Genomic DNA, 20,024 nt, shown 5'->3' with positions numbered 1-20,024 from the left:
AAACAAGGACATTTCTTAGTGACCCCAAACTTTTGAACGGTAGTGTGTGTTTGTTTACATCCCTGTTAGTGAGTCTTTCTCCTTTCGCCAAGATAATCCATCCACCTGACAGGTGGGGTATATCCAGAAGCTGATTAAACTGTATGATCATTACACAGGTTACATCTTTTGTGGCGAGGACAATAAAAAAGGCCACTCCAAAATGTGCAGTGTTGTCACACAACACAATTCCACAGATGTCTCGAGTTTTAAATGCGCATGCTGACTGCAGGAATGTTCGACAAAGCTGTTACCAGATAATTGAGTGTTCATTTCTAATACCACAAGCCACCTTCAATGTCGTTTTAGAGAATTAGGCAGTACATCGAACCGGCCTCATAACCCGCAGACCACGTGTATAGCGTTGTGTGGGCGAAAGGTTTGCTGTCGGGTCACGTTATAGTATGGGCAGGCATAAGCTATGGATAACAAACACAATTGCATTTTCATGTGACATGAACCACTATGTGGGATATGATATAAGCATGTGCTTTATAAAAGGGTGACGTGCTGAAGGATGGCGTTGAGACACTTCCGCCCAAATGCACAGAAGGTCTGGAAGACTAAGGCATTAAACTTGGCCTTCGTTCGTTAGGGTTGGGTTTAAAATAAAATGATGGAAATGGCCAGCCATAGTGATGACTTTGTGGCTGTGTTAACTAGTGACAACCAGGGGGAAGTTAAGGCCCAGTCAGGTCTTTAATATAACAATATAACGAGCCATACCCCTAGAGGATGAGAGAACCTCTCACCATACAGTAACCCCTAGAGGATGAGAGAACCTCTCACCGTACAGTAACCCCTAGAGGATGAGAGAACCTCCCACACCGTACAGTAACCCCTAGAGGATGAGAGAACCTCTCACACTGTACAGTAACGCCTAGAGGATGAGAGAACCTCTCACCGTACAGTAACCCCTAGAGGATGAGAGAACCTCTCACCGTACAGTAACCCCTAGAGGATGAGAGAACCTCTCACACTGTACAGTAACGCCTAGAGGATGAGAGAACCTCTCACCGTACAGTAACCCCTAGAGGATGAGAGAACCTCTCACACCGTACAGTAACCCCTAGAGGATGAGAGAACCTCTCACACCATACAGTAACCCCTAGAGGATGAGAGAACCTCTCACCGTACAGTAACCCCTAGAGGATGAGAGAACCTCTCACACCGTACAGTAACCCCTAGAGGATGAGAGAACTTTCATAAATGTGCAGAACGTTAATAACCATGAACACAGGCCCCTTTGGTCATTTGTTCTGCCCCTGAACAGGCAGTTAACCCACTGTTCCAAGGCCGTCATTGTAAATACGAATTTGTTCTTAACTGACTTGCCTAGTTAAATAAAGGTAAAATAAAAATGTATGAACGTGTTATTCAATGTGTTTCTATGGGCTACAGTAGTAAAGGCCAAATTCAATATTTGTATCAAATAATGCAAAATAAATTATCCCTGAAGGGGTCCTAAAACAATTCCATATGTTACCTTAGTATATTTCGGTTACTGGCCCACTGCTCCAACCGCCGGGCCACCTGCCACCCGCTTGAATCAAACTGGTTATTCAAGAAAATATCCAGTTTGTGTGAATAATGTTTTTTGGTGTTACCAATTATGTATTCAGGGTCCTTACCTGACATGATTTGTTTTGACATTCAGTAAAATCAAGGGGCGGATTCAATTATGCTGAACCGCAGGGCACCAGTCTATGGCCTGTGACTAGAACGGGCAAAAGCGGCGACGGAGGAGCGCCCTTCTCCAATCGAACAGTAACCTTGCGCTGCTCGGTCATGTTGTCAACAAGGTAGCACTGTGCATCGTCCAGAAACATACAAAAGCTATTTTCCATAACATATATGTTAGAATTTTCTAAACAGTTTTCATTTGGAAAGGCAGGTAAATCGTTATTATAAAAACCAATCCCTGTTACATGTCAAAACACAGAATCTTAATCATTACTCCACGTGCTTAATAACGGCTCTTTTGTTTTGAGCCAATTTCGCCGTAACCTGGCTCACACCTGGGAGGCGGCCCGGTTCCTAAACGAATGCAATCAACTTTCACCAGGTGCAAAGCACAACTACCTGGGCGCCCAGACAGATTAATCGAATCACCCCAAGTAAACACAGGACACTGCTTTGTCTGTCGAAATTCCTCACCCATTGGTCAGACACACTGACGCAATTACGTGAATGGGGAGTCTGCTACTACGCTAACCAATAGCATTCTATATGTAAATCTTGTTTAAAACAATCCCGGGAAATCCGATTTTCGCGTGAGGGCCCTTCGTTGATAAACTGCATCCCATAATTCGCTGTCATTTTTCAAGCAGCAGGAGTGGAGCTTGCGACCTAATAAATTCCGTTGCATCGTCCCTGTTTTAGAAACGTATCGTGTATCAAATTGTAACGAACGGGCATGTAAGATATTAGTGTAACGATTTCCCTGATTATATATTTTTTCTCGAATCGATGCGGATTTTGAAGGGGAAAAAAGTGCTCCAAGGTAGCGGAGGGACAAAAGGACATTCGAGCCTGATGATGAGAAAAGGGGGAGCCTCTGTCCCGGAGAAAGTCCTAATTTCAGGGGTCGGTGGCTCTTCCATGGACAAAAACCGCACAGCTCTGACCCAGTACGCCAATGCGCCGTATTATCAGATCTTAACCCCTCCGCCCTGTCCGAACCAGACTAACAATGTCGGTGTCCCAGACCCGACCGAGAGTCCGCTATACACTACCGGGGTGTCTAGAAACGGTACCGGAAAGCAACCACCCCTCGGAAAACACCAGGTAATTCATAACGCGATGGCTCTTTTGGCAAACAACATTCCTGGCAGTCACATGAATGCAAACAAGCCATTTAGCTTGTTAACTGGTTAACTAACAAGTATGACTTTACATTGTGTTCGCTAACTAGTGAGGGCTAACCAGTGACTTATCCTAGCCGACATTAATACCCGTATTAACGTTACTTCGCTAGTTATTGTTTCGTAGTATGCTACCTAGATTTTTAGCTAAATACAATTATTATTATTTTTTTTTCATTGCAAATGTTACACATTGACTCTTTATGTATGTATGTTTAAAACCACTTGCAACGTTTCCAACTTTAATTGTCCCTCTTGACAGTGGATTTATAAAGGGTCACCGAAAATACCTATTTAGGTCATTAGCCAGACCGCTATTTCATTATCAAGCACTCGCCTTCGTTAGATAGGCAACACATCGACCTAGCGAAGTATGATCTTGTTTGGCACAATAACGAACCGTCAAAAATCAATCAGCTAACTAGACATGAGTATTTCTGTTTTTCCATTATCCATGTAACGTTAGCAGGCAACTTCCTAAAGTTTTGACCTGCAGAAATGAAGTCGTAAGAATAACCGCAAATCAATCATAAATACAGTCGACAGAAAAACGTCTTCGCTCATGTTCATTTGCTAGCCAGCATGCATATCTAAAGAACATTTATTTATTTGTTTTAACACTACAAGCTAGGCGGTAAACGAAGCTTGGAAGGGGATGTGGGAGAATCTTCTCCTAGTTTAGCTGTCTGTCCCACCATCCCACCAACCATCCCAATTGTAATCCTTTGCTCCAACTGTTTTGGATCAAACTTAATTATTTACCATAGTTTTGTGACAAGGGACTAAAAGTGCTGGAACTATCTTCCATGTATCTAATGACAATCGTAAGCGCATAGCTGAACAACTCTGCGACGTACCAAGATATCATTTTTGCTAGCTAACCTAGAAGTCCTACCATGAGGAAGTACACCACGTTTCAGATTCGCTGTGGTCTAAATCTGTAAGCATGCACGTGCAAACTGCATCCCCCCCATAAACGGCACATTATATTCATGTCACCAATGATTAAAAAACTGTTTTGCAATTAAGGTCTACAGTAGCCTCAACAGCACTCTGTAGGGTAGCACCGATGTAGCCAGAGGACAGCTAGTTTTCGTCCTCTAGGTACATTGACTTCCATACAAAATTTAGGAGTGGTTCTCACCCCCTTCCATAGACTTACACAGTAATTATGACAACTTTCAGAGGACGTCCTCCAACCTGTCAGAGCTCTTGCAGCATGAACTGACGTGTTTTCCACCCAATCAAAGGATTAGATCATTAATCTAGCGCTGAACGCATAAACTACAGCTAGCTAGCACTGCATACCTGGTGAGTAGTTGACTCAGAAAGACAATGGTTGAACAGTTTTGAACAAATTAATTTCTTCATAAATTAAGCAAGAGAGCTAGCTATATTTTGTATTTTTTTTGTAACTTTCACATACTTAGCTAACGAATGCATATAGCTAGTTTAGCACGCTCAAACAAAGGGAAAGGGGGGATACGTAGTCAGTTGTACTACTGAATGCATTCAACAGAGGAATGCTATGTTAGCTAGCTGGTTATGGCTAATCAACACTGGGACTCTTCCAAGTCAGAGTAAGCTTTTGGCCTGCCGGTGTAACTGCTAAATTGCTTGCGCTTGACTGTAGACTGTACTGCATGATTGTAGTGAGTTTACTACCGCGTTATGTCTTGTAGTTATGTTGAATATGATGACAATATGGTGACAACGATGTAGGCTGTGTGTAGTGGTTATGATAGGAAGGTTTGGCATGGAAAGGTCTTTTCGCCTGGTCACAGACAGCTGATGTGTTGTGCACTGAAGTCCACAAGTGAAGGGAAAAGGTGAGAGGAGGAGTGTGTAGATGCATGAAGGAATTATACAGCCATCGAAAGACCATGCTGTTTGTATGTGGCTGCTATGAAAGTGAACTGTGTTTGCGTGTGATCAGGGGTGTATTCATTCTGTTGATTCTGAGCTGGTACTTGGTTTATGAATGGTTGAAATCGTCAACTAGCTTTTATGCATTTTAGTCATTTAGCAGACTTCTCTTGTCCAGCTCAAAAAGAGCGCTTTAGAGTTTAAGTGCCTTTTTGCTCACGGGCATCTTTCGGTTGCAGGCCTAACGCTCTTAACCGCTAGGCTACCTGCTGTTAGAATGATGATGGTCACACCGGGACCCTGAACCAACATAATTCACCTGAGATTTGATCCACAGTTTCACTGTTCTGTTTTCACCCAGATTGTCACCTTGTACAAATGTTTTCTGTTTGTCAGACAAAGCGTCGGTTGGAGCTGGAGGAGAGTGATCAACAGTACACCAGTGAGACGAACACTGGCTCCAGAGCTAAGCGAGCCACCAGGCTCTCCCTCAGAGGACCCAAGAGTAAGAGGGGGGGGGGAATTATGGGAGTGGTTTAGTTACCATGGGATTCATTGAAATTTTAATCATGAAGCAGAAGCTCTCATCCAGTTATTTGAAAAAAAAATATATTTTTTTATTATTAGATTTTTTTTATTTTACCTTTATTTAACTCGGCAAGTCAGTTAAGAACAAATTCTTATTTTCAATGACGGCCTAGGAACAGTGGGTTAACTTCCTGTTCAGGGGCAGAACGACAGATTTTTACCTTGTCACCTCGGGGATTCAGTCTTGCAACCTTTCAGTTACTGGCCCAACGCTCTAACCACTGGGCTACCTGCCGACCCGAGGGCGGAGTTACACCATTCCTCGTCCAGGGCGGAGTTACAGTGCATTCATACAGTGGAAACAACGTCTCATCTCAGTTTAGGGGAAACAACGTCTCATCTCAAGTCTCTAACTTCCTGTTTATTTCAGTTTTGCGACACATCATGGTTGCTGAAAACCCTTCAATAACTTAACAGTTGATGGAAATGGACGGAGGCCATTTTAGTGTGAATAGATGGTCCAGCCTTTGTTGAGGAATAAAGATGTGACGCCCATGCCTGAGGAACATTGTTGCTCTTTGTGGCCTAGTGTGTATTCACAGTTCACTTGTCATTAATTCCCTCACCTACCTGAACTTGCTCAAGTGTGTCTGTGTGCGCGCCTTCTTGCCTAGTGTGTCTGCCTTCTACCCCAGGTCCTGTCTGTTAACTAACCCATCTCTCTCCTCACCCCCGCTCCTGTCTGTTAACTAACCCATCTCTCTAGGTCCCGTCTGTTAACTAACCCATCTCTCCCCTCCCCCAGTTCCTGTCTGTTAACTAACCCATCTCTCCCCTCCCTTCAGCTCCTGTCTGTTAACTAAACCATCTCTCCAGGTCCTGTCTGTTAACTAACCCATCTCCCCCTCCCTCTAGCTCCTGTCTGTTAACTAACCCATCTCTCCAGGTCCTGTCTGTTAACTAACCCATCTCCCCCCTCCCTCCAGGTCCTGTCTTAACTTCTTTGGGACTGAGGGGCAGTATTGAGTAGCTTGGATGAATAAGGTGCCCAGAGTAAACTGCCTGCTACTCAGGCCCAGTTGCTAATATATGCATTAGAGGTCGACCGATTAATCGGAATGGCCGTTTAATTAGGGCCGATTTCAAGTTTTCATAACAATCGGAAATCGGTATTTAAAAATAATAATGTTTTACAACTTTATTTAACTAGGCAAGTCAGTTAAGAACACATTGTTATTTTCAATGATGGCCTAGGAACGGTGGGTTAACTGCCTTGTTCAGGGGCAGAACGACAGATTTTTAATCTTTTTTAATCGGATTCAATCTTGCAACCTTACGGTTAACTAGTCCAACGCTCTAACCACCTGCCTCACGAGCAGCCTGCCTGTTACGTGAATGCAGTAAGCCAAGGTAAGTTGCTAGCTAGCATTAAACTTATAAAAAACAATCAATCATAATCACTAGTTAACTACACATGGTTGATGATATTACTAGTTTATCTAGTGTGTCCTGCGTTGCATATAATCGATGCGGTGCGCATTCGCGAAAAGGACTGTTGTTGCTCCAACGTGTACCTAACCATAAACGCCCATGCCTTTCTTAAAATCAATACCCAGAAGTATATATTTTTAAACCTGCATATTTAGCTAAAAGAAATCCAGGTTAGCAGGCAATATTAACCAGGTGAAATTGTGTCACTTCTCTTGCTTTCATCGCACGCAGAGTCAGGGTATATGCAACAGTTTGGGCCGCTTGGCTCATTGTGAACTAATTTGCCAGACTTTTACGTAATTATGACATTGACGGTTGTGCAATGTAACAAGAATATTTAGACTTAGGGATGCCACCCGTCAGATAAAATATGGAACGGTTCCGTATTTCACTGAAAGAATAAACGTTGTTTTTCTTTCGAAATTATAGTTTCCGGATTCCACCATATTAATGACCAAAGCCTCGTATTTCTGTGTGTTATGTTATAATTAAGTCTATGATTTAATAGAACAGTCTGACTGAGCGATGGTAGGCACCAGCAGGCTCGTAAGCATTCATTCAAACTTTTGTGCGTTTTGCCAGCAGCTCTGCTGTTTATGACTTCAAGCCGATCAACTCCCGAGATTAGGGTGGTGTAACCGATGTAAAATGGCTAGCTAGTTAGCGGGGTGCATGCTAATAGAGTTTCAAACGTCACTCGCTCTGAGACTTGGAGTAGTTGTTCCCCTTGCTCTGCATGGGTAACGCTGCTTCGAGGGCGGCTGTTGTTGATGTGTTCCTGGTTCGAGCCCAGGTAGCAGCGATGAGAGGGACGGAAGCTGTACTGTTACACTGGCAATACTAAAGTGCCTATAAGAACATCCAATAGTCAAAGGTTAATGAAATACAAATGGTATAGAGGCAAATAGTCCTATAATTCCTATAACGACAACCTAAAACTTCTTACCTGGGATTATTGAAGACTCATGTTAAAAGGAACCACCAGCTTTCATATGTTCTCATGTTCTGAGCAAGGAACTGAAACGTTAGCTTTCTTACATGGCACATATTGCACTTTTACTTTCTTCTCCAACACTTTGTTTTTGCATTATTTAAACCAAATTGAACATGTTTCATTATTTATTTGAAGCCAAATAGATTTTTATTTATGTATTATATTAAGTTAAAATAAGTGTTCATTCAGTATTGTTGTAATTGTCATTATTACAACAACAACAAAAATGGCAGATTAATCGGTATCTGCTTTTTTTGGTCCTCCAGTTATCGGTATCGGCGTTGACAAATCATAATCAGTCGACCTCTAATATGCCTATTATTAGTAGATTTCGATAGAAAACACTGAAGTTTCTAAAACTGTTTGAATTATGTCTGAGTATAACAGAACTCATATGGCAGGCAAAAACCTGAGAAAGAAATCCAACTAGGAAGTGGGAAATCTGAGGTTTGTAGTTTTTCAAATCATTGCCTATCGAATATACAGTGTCTATGGGGTCATATTGCACTTCCTAATGCTTCCACTAGATGTCAACAGTCTTTAGAACCTTGTTTGATGCTTCTACTGTGAAGGAGGGGGCAATGGGAGCTGAATGAGTCAGGGGTCTGGCAGAGTGCCATGAGCTGATCACGCGTGCTCATGTGAGTTCGCTCTGTTCCATCTCATTTCTACAGACAAAGGAAACCTCCGGTTGAAACATTATTGAAGATTAGGATGCTATTTCTGACTTCTGTTGACTCCACAACATGGCGGATATCTGTGTGGCTTGTTTTGTTGTCTGAGCGCTGTACTCAGATTATTGCATGGTGTGCTTTTTCGGTAAAGCTTTTTGAAATCTGACACAGTGGTTGCATTAAGGAGAAGTGGTTCTATAATTCCATGCATAACACTTGTATTTTTTATCAATGTTTATAATGAGTATTTCTGTAAATTGATGAGGCTCTCTGCAAAATCACCGGATGTTTTGGAACTACTGAACATAACGTGCCAATGTAAACTAAGATATTTGGATACAAATATGAACTTTATTGAACAAAACATACATGTATTGTGTAACATGAAGTCCAATGAGTGTCAAAGTTTTAGTGATTCATTTTATCTCTTTCTGCTTTTTGTGACTCCTCTCTTTGGCTGGAAAAATGGCTGTGTTTTTCTGTGACTTGGCTCTGACCTAACATAATCGTTTGGTGTGCTTTCGTCGTAAAGCCTTTTTGAAATTGGACACTGTGGTGGGATTAACAACAAGTTTATCTTTAAAATGGTGTGAAATACTTGTATGTTTGAAGAATTTTAATTATGGGATTTCTGTTTTGAATTTGGCGCCCTGCAATTTCACTGGCTGTTGTTGACGTGGGATGCTACCGTCCCACATATCCCAGAGAGGTTTTTAACTAACCCATCTCCTCTCTCTCCAGCTCCCCCCTCCACGTTAGAGAAGACCAGGTATGACACATCTCTAGGCCTCCTGACCCAGAAGTTTGTCCAACTGCTGGCCCAGTCCAGTGATGGGGTGGTGGACCTCAACCGTGCCGCGGAGTCCCTCAAGGTGCCGAAGAGACGCCTCTATGACATCACCAACGTCCTGCAGGGGGTGCATCTCATCAAGAAGAAGTCTAAGAACAACATCCAATGGATGTGAGTGGGGGGGGGGGGTGACAGTGGTCTCTGTCTATGATCTTTATACACAGCTGTGCAGAGCCGAGCCAAGCCAGGTTGTATTGCACTGCCTGGTTAGAAATTCTCCATAGTTGGTGGAACTGTGTCATAACGCCGCAAGATATCCCAGCCATTAAGATGGGGGTAGGCATGACGATGCCAAATGTGTATATAAACTCAGCAAAAAAAGAAACGTCCTCACTGTCAACTGGGTTTTATTTTCAGCAAACTGAACATGTGTAAATATTTGTATGAACATAAGATTCAACAACTGAGACATAAACTGAACAAGTTCCACAGACATGTGACTAACAGAAATGGAGTAATGTGTCCCTGAACAAAGGGGAGGTCAAAATCAAAAGTAACAGTCAGTATCTGGTGTGGCCACCAGCTGCATTAACTTTACTAGGGTAGTGGGCATCATTTGGAATTTTGGATGAAAAGTGTGCCCAAATTAAACTGCCTGCTACTCAGGCCCATAAGCTAGGATATGCATACATTTAGTAGATTTGGATAGAAAACACTAACGTGTGTTGAACTGTTAAAATAATGTCTGAGTATAACAGAACTGATATGGCAGGCGAAAACCTGAGGAAAATCCAACCAGGAAGTACTTTTATATTGAAAGGCTGTTTTTTCCATTGAAATCCTATCCACCATACAATGACTTAGGACCCAGTTCACGATCTCTATGGCTTCCTCAACATGTGACCAGTCTTCAGGCTTTTACTCTGAAAAATGAGGGCGATACACCACTTTCAATGAGAGGACAGTGGACATTTCCAGACATGAACCAAGCACGTGATCGGGAGCGCGCATTTCTTGTTTACCTTTTCCATTGACGAAGCTTTTGTCCGGTTGAAATATTATTGATTATTTATGACATAAACAACCTGAGGGTTGATTTTAAACATGGTTTGAAATGTTTCTAATATCTTTTATTGTACTTTTTGACTTTTCGTCTTGGTGTTGAGAGCGCGCATTGGGCCTTTTGAGGTATTTGGACATAAAGATTAACTTTATCGAACAAAACAAACATTTGTTGCCTAACATGGAGACCTGGGAGTGCCATCTGATGAAGAACATCAAAGGTTGGTGACTAATTTAATCACCATTTCTGACTTTTGTGAGCCCTCTCCTTGGCTGGAAAATGGCTGTATGGTTTTCTGTGACTAGGTGCTGACCTAACATAATCGCATGGTGTGCTTTCGCCGTAAAGCTTATTTGAAATCGGACACTCTGGCTGGATTAACAAGAAGTTTATCTTTAAAATGGTGTATAATACTTGTATGCTTGAGGCATTTTAATTATGGTATATCTGTTTTGAATTTGGCGCCCTGCAATTTCACTGGCTGTTGTCGAGGTGGGAAGCTAGCATCCCACGTGTACCAGACAGGTTAAGTACTGCAGTGCATCTCCTCCTCATGGACTGCACCATATTTGACAGTTCTTGCTGTGAGATGTTACCCCAGTCTTCCACCAAGGCACCTGCAAGTTCCTGGAAATGTCTGGGGGGGGGGAATGGCACTTGCCCTCACCCTCCGATCCAACAGGTCCCAGACGTGCTCAATGGGATTGAGATCCGGGCTCTTCGCTGGCCATGGCAGAACACTGACATTCCTGTCTTGCGGGAAATTGCGCACAGAACGAGCAGTTTGGCTGGTGGCAATGTCATGCTGGAGGGTCATGTCAGGATGAGCCTGCAGGAAGGGTACCACATGAGGGAGGAGGACGTATTCCCTGTAACGCACATCGTTGAGATTGCCTGCAATGACGACAAGCTCAGTCCGATGATGCTGTGAAACACCGCCCCAGACCATGACGGACCATCCAACTCCAAATCGATTCCGCTCCAGAGTACAGGCCTCTGTGTAACGCTCATTCCTTTGATGATAAACGCGAATCCGACCATCACCCCTGGTGAGACAAGATCGCGACTTGTCAGTGAAGAGCACTTTTTGCCAGTCCTGTCTGGTCCAGCGACGGTGGGGTTGTGCCCATAGGCGACGTTGTTGCCGGTGATGTCTGGTGAGGACCTGCCTTACAACAGGCCTACAAGCCCTCAGTCCAGCCTCTCGCAGCCTATTGTGGACAGTCTGAGCACAGATGGAGGGATTGTGCGTTCCTGGTGTAAATCGGGCAGTTGTTGTTGCCATCCTGTATCTGTCCTGCAGGTTTGATGTTCGGATGTACCGATCCTGTGCTGGTGTTACACGTGGTCTGCCACTGCGAGGATGATCAGCTGTCCGTCCTGTCTCCCTGTAGCGCTGTCTTAGGCGTCTCACAGTACGGACATCGCAATTTATTTCCCTGGCCACATCTGCAGTCCTCATGCCTCCTTGCAGCATGCCTAAGGCACGTTCATGCAGATGAGCATGGACCCTGGGGATCTTTCTTTTTGTGTTTTTCCGAGTCAGTAGAAAGGCCTCTTTAGTGTCCTAAGTTTTCATAACTGTGACCTTAATTGCCTACCGTCTGTAAGCTCTTAGTGTCTTAACGACCGTTCCACAGGTGCATGTTCATTTAATTGTTTGTTTGTCATTGAACCAGCATGGGAAACAGCGTTTAACCCCTTTTACAATGAAGATCTGTGAAGTTATTTGGATTTATACGAATTCTTTGAAAGACAGGGTCCTGAAAAATAGTTTTTTTTTTTGCTGAGTTTACATGTCACAGGGAAACTCAAGAACAATGTGTTTGTATGAAACGTGTTGACTGTTTTTTTGTTCGCATTTGTGAGTATTAAATGTGTTCTCTCCTCTGCGTCTGTGTATTAACCAAAGTACTTAAGTAAAAATATATATGTATTAACCAGTGGTGTGAAGTACTTAAGTAAAAATACTTTAAAGTACTACTTAAGTCATTTTCTATTTGTACTTTACTATTTATATTTTCTCAACTTTTCCTTTTACCTCACTACTGCTAAAGAAAATAATGTATTTTTTTACTCTGTACATTTTCCCTGAAAGTACGCATTGCATTTTGAATGACACGAAAAGGGTCCAATTCACACAATTATCAAGAGAGAAATCCCTGGTCATCCCTACTGCCTCTGATCTGACTAAGCACACATCCTTCATTTGAATAAATGAATGATAAATGATGTGTTGGAGTGTGACCCTGGCTTTCTGTCTATTTAAGTAAAAACAGAAAATAGCACCTTCTGGGTTATATATTATAAGGAATTTGAAACGATTTGTACTTTTACATTTTGATACTTTAATTAAGTACAGTTTAGCAATTACATTTACTTTAGATACTTAACTATAAAACCAAATACTAATAGACTTTTACTCCAATACTATTTTACTGGGTGACTTTTACTTGAGTAATTTTCTATTAAGGTATCTTTTACTACAGTATTAAAATTGGGTACTTTTTCCACCAATGGTATTAACATGTGCTGTTCTGTTGTGTGTGTGTGTGTGTGTGTGTAGGGGCTGTAGCCTGTCTCCACAGGGAGTTGCCAGGGTCCAGACCCCTGGCTCTGTGGGTGAAGAGCTACTGGAGTTGGCCCAGGAGGAGAAGAGACTGGATGAACTCCTACACATCTCTACACGCATCGTCCAACAGATAACTGAAGACACACCCACAAGAAAATAGCCTTCCATTAACAGGCCTGCTGTGTTTGAGGTCTGTGTGTGTGTTGTCTGTGTGTGTGAATGACTACTCTTTCCTTAACCCCTGGGTATGTTTGCATACATATCGTATGACGATCTGAAGAGGATTCCTAGTCTGAAGGACCAGACGGTTATTGTGGTCAAAGCCCCTGCTGAAACCAGACTAGAGGTGCAAGACCCTGCAGAGGTACACACACACACTGATCATGGTCGATGTTCTCTTTATTCCCTGCAGCTGGCTTTTGAATTGCTGAAATACTGAAATGATTTGTTGATTGTCCAATCAGAGTCTCCAGGTCCACCTGAGCAGTACCCAGGGTCCAATAGAAGTCTTCCTTTGCTCTGATGACCACGCCCCCTCCTCCACGCTGAACAACTTGGCACTGAATGGAAAAGGACATCCCTCTTCATCGTATGTCAACGGAAACTCCTCTTTGTCCGTCTTCAAGGTGTCACAAGGTGAGCCCATAAACTTTGACATCGTATCATTATCTATCTGTCCCATTATGGCGTCTGAGAGAGCACAGGCAGCACCATTGAGGCCATCTCCATTTTGAAGTAGTGCATTTGTTTCTGCTACCAGAGCGACCTTGTAGCCTAGCGGTTAAGAGCGTTTGGCCAGTAACCGAAAGGTTGCTGGTTCTAATCCCCGAGACGGCTAGGGGAAATATCTCTGTGCCCTTGAGCAAGGAAGTCCCGTCCAGTTTACTACTTCAAAATGGTGAAAGTCCTCAATGGTGCTGCCCATGCTAAAACAGGCTTTTGGGCACTAGAGTCCTCTCTCTGTGGTTGGTTGTTGGGCGAACTACTCCTTCAAAGCACTCGCTCTGCCCCTTTCTCTCTCTCTCTCTCTCTGCCCCTTTCTCTCTGCACCTCTCTCTTCCATCTTTCTCTCCATTTCACCAGGGGGTAATAACTCCACCGATAGCGCCAGTATCAGTTTCTCCAACGCCCTGTCCAGGCTCCCAGCATGCTCAGCAGTGACAGTGACCCCTGTCTCCCTCCTCCCCCTCCAGGATGTCGACCAGGAGCCCTTTGTCCCCCTCTCTCCCTCCCTCTTCTTTGAGGAGGATGACTACATGCTCAGCCTGGGGGAAGACAACTTGTTCTCCTACGACCTGGACAAGCTTCCACTGGAAGACCTGCTCTGTAACTGAGTGAAATGGAAACTCGGCGGCCATTTTGTGTGTTTTGATTTTGGAGCCATGTTATTGGCCCAGATTTATGGCCCCAGTGTGGTCATTTACAGTATAATGAACTGATGTATAGCCCAGTGGTTTCAGCAGCCATTTTGGAGCAATGCTTCTTTTTTTTTCTTGACTTCCTGGACTGGATCGCTCATAGAGGAACTGCTGTGTAATTGACCTTGAATGTGAAAATACCTGTTCTTGGTATAGATGTGAAGGATGTAAGCCAACGTTGACATCCGGACAAATGTGGCAGGCCAGCACAAACACGAGCTGGCTAGAGGGGGAGAATTCTGTGGCTGAACGAACAGACAAACCCCTTCTCAAAGCCTGTCTTTCTGGTTAGACCCGCACTGACAGGCAAACCAACATTCTCTAAACAATCACTCACTCCCCATAGCAGACCGTTATGTCTTCTTGATGAACTGTTCTCGTCTGAAAACACAGATTGTCCCTAACAGAGATGGGTTATGGATATCAACCCCCCTGGACACAGATTCTTACCCATATCTTCCACTGTGTGACTGTTGACTGTCTTTAATAATGTGATGTAGTGGACCCTACCCGGCTAGGTCCTGGTTCTCGGGTACACCAGAAGCGAGCAGGCCTCATATCTAGGCCCCAGGATGGTGACGTCTGCCTGGACGTCGATGGTACGTGAGTCCCTTGGTCTTCCACATGGAGCCTTCTGACCCAATACGGGGAAGAGACTCAGTGGTATTGTTAGGATAACCAGAGTATGTAGTGAGAGATGGCCCTAGGGATTGCATTCCAAATGGCATCCTATTCCCTATATAGTGCACTACTTTAGACCTGAGCCCTATGGAACCCTATTCCCTATATAGTGCACTACTTTATCAGGGCTCTGTTCAAAAGTAGTGCACTATATAGGGAATGGGGTGCCCTTTTGGGGTCGAGTATGTAGGGAATGGGGTCCCCTTTTGGGGTCGAGTATGTAGGGAATGGGGTGCCCTTTTGGGGTCGAGTATGTAGGGAATGGGGTGCCCTTTTGGGGTCGAGTATGTAGGGAATGGGGTGCCCTTTTGGGGTCGAGTATGTAGGGAATGGGGAGCCATTTTGGGGTCGAGTATGTAGGGAATGGGGAGCCATTTTGGTGCCGAGTATGTAGGGAATGGGGAGCCATTTTGGTGCCGAGTATGTAGGGAATGGGGAGCCATTTTGGTGCCGAGTATGTAGGGAATGGGGTGCCATTTTGGTGCCGAGTATGTAGGGAATGGGGTGCCATTTTGGTGCCGAGTATGTAGGGAATGGGGTGCCATTTTGGTGCCGAGTATGTAGGGAATGGGGTGCCATTTTGGTGCCGAGTATGTAGGGAATGGGGTGCCATTTTGGTGCCGAGTATGTAGGGAATGGGGTGCCATTTGGTGTCGAGTATGTAGGGAATGGGGTGCCATTTGGGGATCATCCTTTTCCTAATCACTTGCTGTATTTTTATTTGTATCTATTTTAGGAGGATGTGTTATATTGGTTGTTTGTTCCCTACTGCCACCCGTAGCCTCTGTTGATTCCTGTATATTGAAGCAATGTTCCTTCTTACCACCAGTCACACACACACACACACCACCATGCACACAGACACACTCATGGCTTGTTGTTTGTTTCTCAGGGCTCACCAAATAGATTTTTACTTTTTTTAATTTATTTATTTTACCTTTATTTAACTAGGCAAGTCAGTTAAGAACAAATTCTTATTTTCAATGACGGCCTAGGAACAGTGGGATAACTGCCTGTTCAGGGGTAGAACGACAGATTTGTACCTTGTCAGCTCGGGTATTTGAACTAGTAACACTCACAACCGAGTTCCAAACTGCCTCTGGAAGCAACGTCAGCACAATAACTGTTCGTAAGGAGCTTCATGAAGTGTGTTTCCTTGGCCGAGCAGCCGCACACAAGCCTAAGATCACCATGTGCAATGCCAACCGTTGGCTGGAGTGGTGTTAAGCTCGCCGCCATTGGACTCTGGAGAAGTGGAAACGTGTTCTCTGGAGTGATGAATCACGCTTCACCATCTAGCAGTCCGGCAAACTAATCTGGGTTTGGCGGATGACAGGCGAATGCTACCTGCCCCAATGCATAGTGTCAGCTGTAAAGTTTGGTGGAGAAGGAATAATGCTCTGGGTCTGTTCGTGGATCGGACTAGCCTCCTTAGTTCCAATGAAGGGAAATCGTAACTTGTAACTTTGTGGCAACAGTTTGGGGAAGGCCCTTTCCTGTTTCAGCATAACCCCCGTGCACAAAGCGGAATCCATACAGGAATGGTTTATCGGTATGGACGAACTTGACTGTTCTGCTCAGAGCCCTGACCTCAACCCCATCGAACACTTTTGGGATGAATTGGAAGGCCGACTGCGAGCCAGGCCTAATCGCCCCAACATCCGTGCCTGACCTCACTAATGATCTTGTGGCTGATTGGAAGCAAGTCCCAGCAGCAATGTTCCAACATCTAGCGGAAAGCCTTCCCAGAAGTGGAGGCTGTTATAGCAGCAAAGGGGGGGATCAACTCCATTTGTATGCCCATGGTTTGGAGTGTTTGACGAGCAGGTGTCCACATACTTTTGATTTTGTGTGTTTTAGTACCAGTCAAAAGCTTAGACACCTACTCCTTCCAGGATGTTTCTTTTTAAATGTACTATTTTCTACATTGTAGAATATTGGTGAAGACATCAAAACGATGAATAACAAGGAATAATGTAGTAACCAAGAGTGTTAAACAAATCAAAATATATTTTGTATTTCAAATTCTTGAAAGTAGCCGCCATTTGCCTTGACAGCTTTGCACACGCTTGGCATTCTCTCAACCCAATTTTATGAGGTAGTCACCTGAAATACATGTCAATTCAACAGGTGCGCCTTGTTAAAAGTTGATTTGTGGACATTCTTTCTTTAATGCCTTTGAGCCAATCAAGTTGTGTTGTGACAAAGTAGGAGTGGTATACAGAAGATGGTCTTTTAGCAAAAAGGGCTAAGTCAGAAGAACCGACGGTATAAATGAAAATCAATCATTAGTTTAAGACATGAAGGTCAGTCAATCCAGAAAATGTCAAGAACTTTGAAAGTTTCTTCAAGTGCAGTCGCAAAAACCATCAAGGGCTATGATGAAACTGGCTCTCATGAGGACCGCCTCAGGAAAGGAAGACCCAGAGTTGCCTCTGCTGCAGAGGATAAGTTCATTAAGAGTTACCAGCCTCAGAATTTGCAGCACAAATAAATGCTTCAGAGTTCAAGTAACAGACATCTCAACATCAACTGTTTAGAGGAGACTGTGTGAAGAATCAGGCCTTCATGTTTTGATTTGCAGCAAAGAAACCACTACTAAAGGACACCAATAAGAAGAGACTTGCTTGGAATCAAGAAGCATGAGCAATGGACATGAGACTGGAGGAAATGTGTCCTTTTGGTGTGATGAATCCAAATGTGAGATTTTTGGTTCCAACGGCCGTGTCTGAACTGCAGAGTAGGTGAACGGATGATCTCCGCGTGTGGTTCCCACCGTGAGGCATGGAGGAGGAGGTGTGATGCTGTGGGGGTGCTTTGCTGGTGACCCTGCCTGTAAAATATATTTAGATTTCTTTAACAGTTTTTTTTGGTTACTACATGATTCCATCTGTGTTATTTCATAGTGTTGATGTCTTCACTATTATTCTACAATGTAGAAAATAGTACAAATAAAGAAAAACTCTTGAATGAGTAGGTGTCACCAAACTTTGGACTGGAATTGTTAATAAAGTCGCACAATGAGCACTTGCTTTCTCTCAAATATACCGTTACAGTTGTTGGTTAGCTAGCTTGTGATTTTATTTTTTTTGTTTTGTTTTTTGTTGCCATTTTATCGTAGTTGTGACTTCAGTCAAAACAACTCAAGTCAAGATTCCCCACTTGGTAGTTTCAGGTCATTGTTGCTAGCTATCTGGCCATCCAGAACCACCACCTGTCTATGGCGTGTGCCAAGTTTATAAATCTCATTATTTTTGTATGTGCGCAGTCTTTTTTCAGAAATGGCGCGTGCAGATATTTAGTGTGAAATTCATGCAAACGGTTATAAATGAGGCCCTTGGTCTCTACCAATAATGTATATAAACCCTAGATTGCTGTTGCTATGTGTTGGCCATTGAGAGGTTTTGAAGCCACTGGTCGGCCATATTGGCTCTCCCCAGTAGAAGAAGTCCTCCATAGGAATTCATGAAATTCTACAGTATTTCAATTCAATGTTTCAAGGACAAAATTACATTTTTTGTTGTTGTAGTGGGGAAAGTAACATTTAGTATTATACTTTAAGAAAATGTTTATATACTGTATTTTGTAGACTTTCATTTTAAGGCATTTATACTACCCCCACTTTATTTTATTTTGTACAATGGTGATGACTGTCTAAGTTACAGATGTCATACCCCCCAATACTTGCTAACCTCGTCTGTTATTGTAATGGTGAGAAGTTAGCATGTCTTGTTGGGTATGAGATAAAATGCTAACCTCGTCTGTTATTGTAATGGTGAGAAGTTAGCATGTCTTGTTGGGTATGAGATAAAATGCTAACCTCCCCTGTTAGTGTGATGGTGAGAAGTTAGCATGTCTTGTTGGGTATGAGATAAAATGCTAACCTCCCCTGTTATTGTGATGGTGAAAAGTTAGCATGTCTTGGGGGTATGATATTTTGTTTGTCTCTTAACTTTCTCACTCATCATTTATTATTATTATTATTATTCACGATTTATTCATGGTAGCATCCACATTTTAATGTGGAAGTGTTTTAGAAACATTCTTATTTACAATAAAAGTGATAATGCGCTTTAACCTCATAGTCGTTTGTCAAATCCAAGCTTTTGGATTAGAGAGACAAAATAAGAACAAATGCTTCCCTGTCTCAATAATTACAGAGTCTACTGTGTTTGGTTAACTAGGGTGGTGGGGGGGTAGCCTTTACTCACCTATAGGGGAAATGGGATGTGTCCCAATTCTTTCCTTCCTCCCAAACTGTACACTTGTTCACTCCACTGCAATGATTTTAAAGGAAAGTATGACTGACAGGGCTGACCCGAAGACTGCTTCCGCTTAGGGCCCCCGCGGCCAGTTTTGGGAACTCAGTTCGTGGTCTCAACTTACTGTTGAGATTTAGACTACTAGAATACACTGTAATTTCAAAATGGGGTTTTGAAGTCACTCGATAAGCCCATGTCAGGTAACATGTTTTAGATTTGGTAAATGACTCTAGTCAGCAATCTAAACTTGTATCAATCCTGGTGGTTTTACTGACTGGGCACACAGGGCCCCTGTTGATTAATGTTAGTTACTCTTACTCCGATGGCATATTTGCATGGCGTAAGTCCTGTCTCAATTTGCATCAAAACTGCAAAAGTTTTAAGGCTGGCCCTGATGACTGGTATAAGAAATATGGTCAAAACTTCCACTAGAGCGTGCCTACACCCATCCAATGCCTACACCCATCCAATGCTCCCACTAGAGCGTGCCTTCACCCATCCAATGCTCCCACTACAGCGTGCCTATACCCATCCAATGCCTACACCCATCCAATGCTCCCACTAGAGCGTGCCTTCACCCATCCAATGCTCCCACTACAGCGTGCCTATATCCATCCAATGCTCCCACTAGTGTGTGCCTACACCCATCCAATGCTCCCACTACAGCGTGCCTATATCCATCCAATGCTCCCACTAGAGCGTGCCTTCACCCATCCAATGCTCCCACTACAGCGTGCCTATATCCATCCAATGCTCCCACTAGTGCGTGCCTACACCCATCC

At 43.5% G+C, this 20,024-nt stretch overlaps 1 protein-coding gene across 1 annotated transcript; it reads left to right on the top strand.

The window, feature by feature from the left end:
- Positions 1-2,577: 2,577 nt before the first annotated feature.
- On the top strand, positions 2,578-14,215 carry LOC139372771 (transcription factor E2F3-like). The gene is made up of 7 exons (XM_071112571.1): positions 2,578-2,826; positions 5,166-5,274; positions 9,198-9,417; positions 12,876-13,037; positions 13,131-13,245; positions 13,346-13,517; positions 13,965-14,215. Exons 1-7 carry the CDS (start codon positions 2,578-2,580, stop codon positions 14,213-14,215), a joined length of 1,278 nt encoding a protein of 425 aa, XP_070968672.1.
- Positions 14,216-20,024: the final 5,809 nt, after the last annotated feature.

This window comes from Oncorhynchus clarkii, chromosome 18, assembly GCF_045791955.1.
Source record: "Oncorhynchus clarkii lewisi isolate Uvic-CL-2024 chromosome 18, UVic_Ocla_1.0, whole genome shotgun sequence".
NCBI lineage: Eukaryota > Metazoa > Chordata > Actinopteri > Salmoniformes > Salmonidae > Oncorhynchus > Oncorhynchus clarkii.
Note: the sequence above shows the minus strand (reverse complement) of the source record. Positions and strands in the feature narration are given on the sequence as shown.